General features: G+C 33.3%; 1 protein-coding gene across 1 annotated transcript in view; it reads right to left on the bottom strand.

Annotated features, from left to right (window-relative positions):
• The window catches only part of LOC128791410 (adhesion G protein-coupled receptor A3-like), a 255,560-nt gene that overhangs the window by 101,202 nt on the left and 141,303 nt on the right, over nucleotides 1-13,055 (bottom strand). The window contains exons 11-12 of the mRNA XM_053949060.1: nucleotides 10,452-10,613; nucleotides 7,972-8,187 (exon numbers count right to left, since the gene is read on the bottom strand). Coding sequence (XP_053805035.1) covers nucleotides 7,972-8,187; nucleotides 10,452-10,613 — 378 coding nt within the window. The remainder of the gene's footprint in view (nucleotides 1-7,971; nucleotides 8,188-10,451; nucleotides 10,614-13,055) is intronic.

Genomic DNA, 13,055 nt, shown 5'->3' with positions numbered 1-13,055 from the left:
AAAAAAAAAGGAAGAAAAAAAGAAGAAAGAAAAAGCTTCTAAATGCCCTTGCACAGTTACTAAAATTATAAATTTAGAAACTGGAAATGCCTTCTCCAAAATAAGCAACAATCAAGTACCTAAGCAACCATGTAGTGAAAAAAATTTTGAGAAACAAAATGTAATTACTTATTGGATACCGATGCATGCTCTATTATGTGGCATCAATCATTCTCTGAGAAAACAAAACAAACATTAGAAAGAAGAGTTTAGAAAAGAACAGTTGCAAATACTTAACTGACACAGGGAGTTCTATAAAAATGTTAAAAGTTTATTGCTTATACCATGAGTAAATTATGGGCATTTAATTTTATATAATGAGAAAATTGGGGGTTAAGTCCTCAAAAGCCAATGCAGAACTGGGACTTGCATTTGCACGCAGTATTGTATGTGGTCATTATTTCCTTTGTACCATCAAGTTAATGTAAAGTACCTTCCAACAACTGATGCTCCGTGTTATTAATTGTTCTGGTGTCAATGGGGTTTTGTTAAGTGGTTTATCTTAATTAGTGTACAAACTAATATTTAACAGCAGAATGCACATGAAGAAGTCTGATAGTTTATAACAAGGAAACTAATCTTATATTGCCCTTTGGGAAATCCCAAAGATAATTTTTCCGTAACAAGAGCAACGGTGCTGAAAATCAGAAGTCTGTTTTTTATTCAACCATTGTGGATTAGAGAGTGGCAGAGCACCTCTCAGATATATATTGACAGAATATATAAAATCAGTAATATTCATGTGTTCAGGAACAGAAGTTTGTTTTACAAGAAAGCAAATGTGAGTTCAAATAACACAATTTTACATCAAATACAAGTTGTTAATTCTCCCAGTCTCTTTTCCTTGCATTTATTAATGTCAAGCTATCTATATTTCTTTTCAATTCTTCAGACATACAAGTTTGGGCTCCAAACTGTACATAGCATTAAGGGAGAATGACTAAATGGTTAGATGAATTTAAGTTTTAAACAAAACACATGTTTCTGAAACATCAATGAAATTTAAAAACCACACAGATAATTGATATTATTTGCAGAATAAGCTTTTTATCTGCTAAAAGAGAAGTGGCAAAGGACAAAAAAAACCCAAACCAAAAGGGTATGAGCATGTAGTTACACAAATTAAAGTTCCCTCTAAGCACCCATGAAACAGAAAAAAAGTGTTAAATGTTTCCCACTTTTAAAAAACATAATGTACATTAATTTTTATATGTTAAAATACATGATAAAGCAATACAAGAATTAGAGAAACACTTCCATATCCCTAAAATAATTGACATTTTCCACACATGCATTAATAATATTTGGGTACTGTTCCATTTTTCTCAATCTTTAGAAAGATCTGTAAGTGCAGAATGACCATCCACATTACAAAAGGCCACAGAAGTATGTGCAGAGTAAAGAAAAAAGAAGGTATATTGAACACAGAACACCAAACTACAAACGTTGCAGGTGTCATAGTAGGCATAAATATATGAAGTCCTTATTTGAGAAGGAACAGTAGTAAGTGATATCAACAGAAAAATGTGATTTGAGCATACTGGAAAGAGAAATTGAGGTGCAGTTTTTCTTGTCTGGTTTTGATTTTGAAATTAAACCCTCTAATTACTTGAATGACAGATATTTCAACTTTTCCATAGTTAGTACTCAGTGTATATTCCGAACCCACCTGCAAGCAAATTAATGCTTCCACAGAAAATACTAGTTTATATATTATACTGCTAAATGTTTTAACTTAGTTTTAATTTTATTTTAAAACAAGGATTCCATGGCTGTAATAAGAGAGATGCTAACAGCTATTTTTCGATACCTCTTAGACATTATGTCAAAGGGCAAATATAAAAAAATCCTTTTTTGAATGCAAAAGCTAGAATGAAGGTGATTATTTAGAATATTGAATAAATAGATATTATATGTCTGGATATATTCTAAATCACTATGAAAACCACTACAGGACTAAATTAAAACTATATATAAAAGATCTTTTAAAAAGTAGACTAAATGTAAAAGCAGGTAAAATACAACAAAATTTAAAATGCCCACATCACATTAAGCTATACCTTTGTGATAGTACCCACCTAATCACAGAGAAAAGAGAAACAGTCCTAGATTAGTTATTGTAAAATTATAAATATAAGTTATTGTAAATTTATAAATTTACACCCAAGCAAACTCTCTTGTAAATTACCAGAAAAAATTTTCAAATAATATCATTATCCAAGAGAGGAAGAGCAAAATGCTTTGCGCACTAAGACATAGAAAGAAAACTGAGAAAAGAGAAAAATGGGCAAAAATTTTTTCCCAAAGGGAAAGGAAGAGGACAAATTCTCCTGTATAACATGATATGCCTTGATCTGGATATTTAATTTTTACATGTTTGTAAAATATTTTGAATCAAAATAGGCATTGACGTTAGGTATTCCAGCCTTCTGCCCAGTGTTACTCTGTAATATGCCATACATATAAAACTGAGAAACTAAGTTTTGCTTGCTGTTGTCCTGCTTACTTGGCAATTTTTTTCTTTATTGTATGTTTTCTGCAGTTGTGAAAATTAAAGCATGAGAAAAAAAAAGAAAAATTATAACCTTGTACTGACTATGTATACAACATACTCAAAGTTCATCATATTTGATGAGGAAAGTGCTGCAATAATCTCTAAAAAGCAATGTGTGCTGGGAAATTAGAGACCATCACAATGGAAATGATGATGTCAACATAATTCATACTACATTTATGATGTCCATCAACCTAGTGGTTATTACATGCTAGAAAAAAAATACAAAATTATCCTAACAATACACTGTGACATACTGTAGGATAAAAGTATTTTGTTGACTATGTTGGATGGTATTTTCTTAATATGATGTATGTGGTTATTGAATATTTCAATGTGAATGTTCTCAACAGAAGACTGAAAAGTATTTGTTTTAATTTAGCATGGAATGAAAGAAGATCTGGAGTGGGGAACATTTAGTCTGATAGACTGAACCAGAAAAATCAATAATAGCTATCTTCTGTGCAAGTTACAGGAACAATATTCATTTTGCATTACATTTTTCACAAATTCTGTACACTATATGAATTCTGAATTTCCTGAGCTGATCTTTATGCACTGAAAAAATTCTGTACACATGCATCCTGAAACTGGGAAAAGGTATCCTAAAATGGATGAGCAACCTCATGATATCAGCAACAATAATTTTCCCATCCACAATTCCTCTTTGGATTTTTAATTCTGTGTTTTACCCTACTCTCATCACTTGCTGGAAATCTTTTAAGTTCTTTTCTCCATTCTTGGTAACTTTTACCTGTGAATTTACCATTATGTATGCATTACATCTATGGTCTGACAATCAAAATTTATTTTATGCAAGACAAAACCTTTTCTTACAGAGATTGTATATTTTCCAGTACATTTCTGAGACACAAATATTTCTAAAATTGTGTAATATCTCAACATGGTACATGCAAGTAATCATAGGATTTTGTCAGTGCACTTTATAATTTGTTTTTGTGGTTAGCATGTCTGGTACCAATTTAACATTTACCATTTCTTCACATGGACACTACCTGGAATACAACCTGACAAATCCAAAGGTCAGTCTGGCTCAGGGCATAGAAGAAATAAACAGAATTGAAAAGTTGAATGGAATGCATGGAGACTATCATGAAGAATTCAGAAGTCAGGGATTACATGTGAAATACACATTATTGAAATTTCAAACTTCACTTCCAATTCATTCCTGTGTCAGGAGAATAATTAAGATAGGAATAGACTTCTCATTTGACAAGCATTTTCAATGAAGCTGAAAGAATAGAATAGAATGTTAAGAAAATACTTTCTTCAAAGTTGAAGCACAAGTACTGAACTTACAGTCCACCATAAACTGAGCATTTCGTTGCCATGGTACAGGAAGTTTAAAGGTTCATTCTGTACTGAGGAATTTTACTGAGTCAGAGGGTGGGTTAACTGCACAAGTGATTATCTTTGTACACTGGAGATATTTTGCAGAATCAGGTTGGAACAGAGATCAGGTTCCAAGTATGCTTCAGGTCTGGTATCAAACGAGAACCAGACACTGGATTCATACTGAATGGCACTAAAATTTCATCAACTGTTCTCACATTGTCTGAGTTGAAATGTTACAGCAGCCTGGTTGGTGTGTGATCACCACTTCATTATCGTGATACCCTTAGACCACAGACAGTTCATGGGATAGGATTGTGCCTCAGGAGCATTCCTGTGATAGGATCTCAGTCTGGAAGCCCAGGGTGAGAGGATCCCATTAAACTTTCTTAAACAGAGAGGAAAACAACCAATGTGTCAAAATACTGTAACAAAAATTCAGAATATATATTTGAGCTTTTTTTTCCCCCACATAGTAAAGTCCGGTCAGGCAGCAAAAGCCTCCTACTAACAGCAAAAATGGGATCTAAGAGAAGGCATTTGGGTCCAAGTCCTACCAGACAAAACTTCTGATCTGCAACAGTGAAAAATGATTATTTTCAAACTTACAGGTGGTTACAGAGTCAGAATTAGATTTAAAGATAAAAAACTGTGTATCAAACTGCAATAATATTTTAACTTAGGGTATCTGAAAACACTGCAAGTTGGTCTATAAACATAGTTGAACCATAAGTGAATACAGATATATTTTATGAGCTATCTTCCGAACTTCTCTGAATGGTAGACCTCTTTCAGTATGTTTTAAATTATTTAATTTTCAAAGTCTATTCTTTTTAAACTGTTTTTTACTTATTTATTTAAATTTATATATTGCTTAACCTTTTTAGGGTGTTCTATACCATAACAACCAGATCAGGTTAATTTATGTACAGAAAATCAGTGTCTAAATATGTATCAATTTCCTACCATTGCCAGGAAACGTCACTATGAATAGCTACAAAAGCTTTGATGGTATTCACAAGAAAGCTTGAGCTCACCTATATCAGCCTTTTCCCCTCTACTGCTCACACTTTGCTTCCTGAGGATTCACTTTTTTAATTGATTAATGAAATTTCTTAATAGCAGAAAACATAAATAATTGTTTTGCTTAGTGAGCAGATGATTTACAATACTATAAATTTGAAGAAGGCTACATTTTCTAGCACAAAAAATATACGAATATTCTCTTTTAGTAAGCTTCTTAAGCAATTTTTCACATTTTTATTAGAAGTTAATTAAATTTGTGATTACTACGTCTACTTGGTGATTTTAATTAGATGTTTTTTCTTCTTCATTATTAATCCTATGCTAAATAGAGGAAGTCTGTAAGAGTAATCTCAGCATCTAATATGAAGTTCTAAAGGTCAGACATAATAAAAGAAGCAATTCTGACCTTATAACAAATTCTCTATTTTCCTAAACTTTGCACAGCACAATCAAGTAGGTTTACCTCCAGTGAGCAAACATAGAAATAATTTTGCTACTGGATGATGATAAAGAATCCCACTTTCTGTTATCAGTTACAATTTGAGATATCATTCCCTTCAACAGTGAAGAAATGTAACCAATTTCAGAATGAATTAAGGGAGTGGTTAAAAACTTTCAGAGAGCAGTGAATGAAAACGTCTTGCTTTTTGGGATAAAGGAACAGATCCAGTCTGCTTATTCCCTACCACATTTAAAGCCTGAGTACACCTTCATGTTAAAACTTAAAGCCATGTAACGAACATTTAGCTGAGGTTATAATCTCCTGTATCCTGCTCTTACAACCTTTACGAATTCATATACAGGTAATAGCTAGAGGTCCACCTAATAAAGTCACTTCCATCAGAATATATATATCACATATATCAAATGCCTTTGTGTGGGAATAAGCTCACTTTCTCCTGGCTCCTCTGTATCATCAGTAGAATTTCCCCTCTCTGTATTGTATAAAGACAGGTAGGTTCATGTCAGAACCCAAAGTGTCCCTCAGACACTCTTGGATGTTCTGGGCCCAGGTCAGAAGCATTGGAGAACCCAGCATGCAGCTGGAAACCCCTGTGGCTTTGAATTTGATCCATGGAACAGTTTACCAACCTTGCAGGAAGAACAAGAAATCACACAAGTTTAGATATTATAGTAGAAGTAGTCACAAAGTGAAGGGACTGATTTTTGAGGGCTGTACAGGGGGGTTTAGGCCTTGTACAGAGGGGTCTGAGTTTTGTACATGGGGGTCAGAAGTTCTAAGATGAAGAGATTTGGGCGTGCCCTGTCCTCCTTCTTTCTCCTTCCTATCCTCCATGTTCATGGTGATGTTGGCACTCACAGATTGGTTTAGAGTAGAAAGTCACTGTTCAATATAGGTGATAGGCATTGGGGAAAAACTATAAACATTTAACACGTAATGTGTGATACAAAAGATGGCACCAGCCCCCTGGGCAGTCAGAGAGAGAGAGAGGGTGTCAGAGACAGTGTCAGTGTGTGTGTGTGCCTTTGCCTGACCTGCTGAAAGAACTGCAGCAGTTCAGGAAGAAAAACTTTTAGATAACATACAATAAACTACCTTGAGACCGGACGACTGAAGACTACTGAGTCTTTCTTTGAAGGCACGGGTTGGAGGAGAGACTTTACCACCTCCCGGGGTCACCCCAATCTGGGGGCGAGCCCCATCAGGCTCACAGTATACAAGGAAAGATTTTACTGAGATCATTATGGTGACATTCTGACAACATTTTAGGAAGGGGCTTCAAATAACTGGTGTAACTTACTCTACATATTTGACAAATGCATGCTGATAGAAGAGATGAGAAATTTGCAATTACGGTAGGATTTTTATAAATGGAGAGATAGACGAGTGATTGACCATACAACTATAAAGAGACTAATTTACTAAAAGTGCTGGTACTCAGTTTCTAAAGAAGTTCAAATATATCGATGCAGCTAATAAAGAAAACTTTCCTATTCCTGTAATCCCATATATATTTCTATATCAATAATACTATCCCATACAATTCAGAGTGTTCCAGGGTTTCTCCTTGAAGAAATCTTGTGTCTTTTAGATCTGACCTTATGGATGGCTTTTTCTTATAGACAGACATGTTAAAAGTGTTCAGAGAAAAAAAATGTACTCCATTAAAGGAAACAAATTTAACCTATTCTTCCATTATTAAGATGACTCCTTTTAGCAGAAGATCATGGGAGCACAAAGTACCATATAACTGACTGCATAGTCCATACAGATTAAAATGCACCAAACTTCAATTAAAATATTTTCACGTTCAATAAACTAGTAATATTGTTCAGAGAAGCATCATTTTGTCATAGTAAATAATTCAAGAAATAAGCCTATTAAACTGAGATTCAGTTGAAGGATAACTAAAATTCAACACTAATACTTAAATTTAATAACATGCTCAGCCAAATACAAAATTCCATTTCCTGCTAGATCAAAATTTAATTGTTACACTTCATTATTTGATAACAACAGTGTATTCTATTAAAAGGCTTATTTACTATTTTCTTCAGCTACTACTCAAAAATCCAGCAAAACACTCCCCCTCAGCATAAAGTGCAGAAGATAGTGCAGTATTATTTACTAAAGTAAAGGTAATTTCCCCAAAAAAAGATACATCTCTGCAATGTAAAACACTGTGAGAGTGCTTCACTAAAACAAGTATTTCCAAATTAATTTGAAGAGATTGTTTACACATAGAAAAGTTTGCACAATCGGACTCAGAGACAGAAGGAACAAGACATTCACTCATCTCTATTCACATCCTGCATTCTGCCTGATTATATTAATGGAATATTCATTAGCACAACAAAATGTGCTACACCCAATACACCAGTTTAAGCCCACTTACATGCTGAAATTATTAACAAGTTTACAGTGCTAACAACACATAAAATATTCATTTTACAAATCAGTATTCTGCCTAAAGGTGCTACTGAAAACACTAAATAAATAAAATAGATAAATTATATTCATAGTTGTACTGACTTACCCTGGTAGAAGAATTCACCAAAGAACCATCCAGATTGCCAGTGTTGCACTTGAAATTCAAATGTAGATCAGGATTGTGGTTGGCTTCCCATCTTCCCAAATCAGGAGTCACTGACTTATCTGAGCTTGTGGATGTTTTCTGGTAGGCAGTGCAAGTCATTCCTGTGAAACTGGATGGCTTGATCATGAAGGCTTCCAGAGCAATATTACGAGATACCTGTGAAAACATTGAGAATAGTTGTCACAAATCCATGAATCATGCTTGCAATTGTATGTGCATTGTGTGCTTACTGCATATACTCAATAAAGGATTGTGCATATATACACACATACACACAGAGATATGTGTGTATATATATTCTCTTGGGGTAAGAAAGAAAATAGAACTTATTTAAAAATATGATACAGGATTCTACAACAGCATAGTGGGTTTGCTTCCATCTTTCTTTCTGAGATAGATATACATATATAGATAGATACAGATCTGTTTCCATCAGGTACACTAGTTAGTATTCTATCAGTTTTGCAATTCCATCATTATCAGCTTCAGTGGAATCTGGAATTTAAGCAATAGAGTTATAAAGCGAACTAGCAACACCAGGCTTAAGAACTATCTAAAAAACAAATAAAGATGTGCTTTGAACCAAAGAAATGAAACAGGAACCTTCTTAGCTATTTAGTGGCTGAGTGTTTTCACACAACTTATTCCATGAGAGCATTGAACATGACTAAATGGTTCAAGGCAACACCATGTTACAGGTACATCTGTGACCTAGCCTTCAGCAAAGTGAAGCGTATGGAGATGGAGACTGCAGCAGACTGCAGAGATGCATCTCTACCCTTAAAGTAGTATTTTCATTTCATCACAGGCCTGTGCATGACATAAACAGCTTGTGTTTTAACAGGTGGACTACCTTAGCCTGGTACCACACTGATAGGACTATATGGTTTCTATATGCTTCCAGGCACAGATTGTTTCGTGATCTGTGGACCTGGCAGTGATGGATTAATGGTTGGACTGCATGATCTTAAAGCTCTTTTAGCCACCTAAAGGATTCTATGATTCAATGTTATATGGCTGACACAGTTTATAGTTTCTCTTTTTTTTCCTTTGGAATTGTACTAGAAACTATGGGCTACCTAAGCTGTGGGTGTTTTATTTGCTGTTTTCTAAAATAAAGAAAGCAGATGCAATTTCTGTGAGAGAGTTTCCTGGCTGGCCTCCCAAAGGAACAGACATGTTTGGTATTGCATAAGATGACACCAGAAATACTCCACAGCTTTTGTTTATTTACAAATTGTACTCAACAGTAAACTACTTCTCCTACAGCAAACCATAAGAAGCTAAAAGATAAAGCATGGCAAAACAGTTAGTGACACATATCTAAGTCTGAGTACATAGAATTACTCTTTTCAGTAATGTCAACATCTTCCTGAAGCCGTGACAGGGAAAAAACTCAACCTTTGTCACTTGACATTTAAAAGAAAGGCAAGTATAAAACAACAGAGTCCTCCTAGTTGTCACATTGTAAAATACTTCTAAAAGTTACATTATTGTCACTATGCATTTAATACAAATACTTTTAGCAAATTTGATTATTTAATGTAAGTGAGAATTAAATAAAAAACTTCCTTTAAGAAACAGTCCAATATATATTTGTCTCTGTTTGAAAGACCACTTTACTAAAAACAGAAACTAAGGCTCTATAATTCACTTCAGTCTATAATTTCTTTTTTTTTCTTTTTTTTTTTTTTGGTTCCTTTTATTTTTATACATTTTTCCTGTGATTGACACTGTACCTAAAGTCACATTTAAATAGTGTTTTTGTGTAAATGCAGTGGACAATTGAGAAAAGAATAAAGGTTGGTTAAAAGCAAACAATAAAAGGATAACTTTCAAGTTTGTAATTTAGATGTATTTCTGCTATTTAGATGTTGAAACTGACAAGACAATGTCTTAGTTTCCAAATGAGAACCTCTCAGTATCGAAGTGACACACTTATGTAGATGGAGGACAAGGAGTAAAAAAAATCATTCCTAACAGATACAGTTTGCTTCTAAAAAATGAAAACTATCCCTGAATTGGTAATGTTTAGGACATGATATACCTTTGTTGATAATCTTCTAAATAGTTTAATCAATAGTTGTACAGAAGCCTCTGGGTAAGGCATATTAAAATCTTCCAACTACAAAGGATCTTGTTGTCTTTTATGATCTGACATGTTGCTGTCAGTCACTCACTCAACTTGGACCTTTCAAAATAAAACCATATGCTATAGTAGCTTTAAAAATAGAAAGTGAATGAATAGTAAGAACATTAGAAAGATATTGCTGTGAACACTATATTGTCACAATAAATAAAACTGATCAAAGAAAACCACTTTTTAATACCATTGGTGATGTTAAAAAATATTTTGGTCTTGCAAATAGAATTCAAGAGAAAAATATCTTACAAAACATTTTTTTAATTTTTTGAAATACCTTTGATATAACTTGAATCTTGCTGGTCAATATTTGATTTGCAATCTGTTCCACACATCGTACAATCCTGGTGCAGGCTTTGTCTTCTTTTTGAGCCATCCACAACACGTGATCATCCACCAACATTATATTGCTGGCAATCTCAATAAGAGCATCCCCAATCTGGAAAAAATAAAAAAAGGTATTGTCTGTAAAACTCAAGAAGTAAGAAAAGAACAGATAAGAGTACAGGCACCTTACTTCTCTTGGTGACCACCATTGAAAGACAGTTTAGATTTTATAAAAAAATTAAATGGACTGAAAAAGAAAAACCAAGAAAGGAAAAGTGCAATTCACATCAAGGAAGAGCTTATTTAATTCACAACTTTAAAACTTATCTTCTAGATAAACCAGACAAATTGAGTCAATTCATCTCAATAAACAGAATTCCAAAATTACCACCCTCTATCTTAATCTAATTAAAATTGGCCATGTCCTTCTAAAGAGCTGCTTCATGTTCAATCAAAGGACCTTGAGGAGGAGGCTTGGGGGAAGGAAAAAAAAAAGAGAGGGAAAATATATTCGAGAGACATCTTTGTTTCAGACATGGAATAAATTTGAGATATAAATTTGAGATATAGCTCAGGTGCTGATATAAACTTAGATCATCTCATGAGCCACAGCTTTGGGAGTTTTAATTCACACTTGTGCCTAATCCAAAGTAACAGATCTTTGTTTTGCCAGGTGACATTTTACAGATTTTGGTAACCATGTGTTTGAAATTTTATTAGTAGTTATATTTAGAAAGAATAAATATCACTGTGAATATTTTTTATAATTATTTCAAGCTGAATAAAAATATTTGCTTTTTAAAATTCAAAAACTTAATTTGAGTAAAACTTCAAAATTAACCTGACCACATTACTTATATTTTTGAAAGCAAAGATATGGAAAAGACATACCCAGATGTCACAAGTAAATCTGAATAAAAAGGTATATAGAAGAGAAAAACAACTGAGAAATATTGTTAAAGAAAAGTTCAAGAACCCAAAAAGTCACACTAATAGAAACAGACAAATATACAGATGATTCAGTGGAAAGGAAAATAGAAATTCAGCAATAGTGAAAAAGATTTAAAAGATGGCTAAGGTTATGAAGTTAGTTCTGCATTTTTAATAAAAAATAGATAAATTTCCCTTGCATTGCAAAGGAAACAAATAATGAGACTACATGGGAAATTTTATGTGACTGTTCCTGAAATATTTAATCTATTTTTGAGAACATAATTACTAGATAATTCTAGATGGCTTTTGACAATGTGACAGAGTTATTGATAAAATGAATAGCAATGAATCACATTAAGAGTCTGGAGTGATTTATGAGAAACTATAAAAGCAAACACCAATCAGCTAGGCAGTAACTTACTGAGGTCAGAACAATAGTCTATAAATATACAAAAGGAGAGAAATAAGAAAATGAAGTAATTTATACTATAATTAAATGCATTAATGAAGAGTAAAGTCATGTCATTGAAAATACAAAAATTTGGGCTATTATGCATATTCCTGACAAAAATTGTAGTGTGTTGCAAATATGTCCCTTGTGCAGCTATTGAACCTCTCTTGTTTGAGAGGCAAACCACCAGATGGGACAAAGCACCTTTATCTTGTATGAAAATGAACAATCCCATGTGAAATGGGATGCACATCCCAGAAAAGAGGTACAGAAACTGTACTAGTTTAGAAAGAATGTTTTTGAAAATATTTTGAAAAATTGCATTTTAATTGATTTCTAATGGATTTATGTAATTCCAGTTTCAGCTCCTAGTCAATTCCAAACTAACTGCCTTATATGAAATTAAGTGCAGTCCTATTTATAATTACAAGTGCAGTGAAGCTATTGACACTTAAATTTCATAGGTGCTTTTGTACCTTGTGAGTGAGAGCTAAGAAATGGGTGCTAGTTGAGAGCTCAGTGGATGAGGACTTTATCTAGCAAACTTGAGAGAGAAGTAAAGGAAAAGAGAGAAAAATTAGGAGAAGCATTATAAATTAAGAAAATAAGGTATTACTAAATAAGAGATGTAGACATAAGTGATGGGGATAGAGATGTTTTGATAAAAAAAAAGCAGAAACGAAAACCTATTTGAAAGGTGGAAGAAGTCAATTAAAAGATTAAAGATGGTGCTCAGCTTTAATGGAAAATACATCAGCTGCTAGAAAAACAAAGAGGCTTTATGGCAAATCCAGCTGTTTCTTTTGAATGTCAAATTTTTGTTTTGTCAGAAAGCAGCAAGACCTTATCAGGATTCTGAGCTGAAATAAAGTTGCAGCTTTGAAACATGATTCTTGGAGAGCACTTAATAATATACTTTAGATCTAGTGTATTATGGTGAAATTTAAGTTGGAGACTTTCTCAAATTGGCACTAAAATGTTAACTGTTATAATTCCCAGAGCCAGAATGGAATGAACATTGCCAAACCAAAAGAAAACATCATGTGGTCAAAAATTACAGTTTATAAAATCTTTATGCAAGCAGTTACTCTGAAAATTAACAGTAAAAAAAAAATATGATGAACATTTATGTTTTCTGTAAAAACCTATTTTTCTCATAGGGTTGGCATA

This window comes from Vidua chalybeata, chromosome 8, assembly GCF_026979565.1.
Source record: "Vidua chalybeata isolate OUT-0048 chromosome 8, bVidCha1 merged haplotype, whole genome shotgun sequence".
NCBI classification, from domain to species: Eukaryota; Metazoa; Chordata; class Aves; order Passeriformes; family Viduidae; genus Vidua; species Vidua chalybeata.
This window is presented reverse-complemented; position numbering and strand designations above follow the sequence as displayed.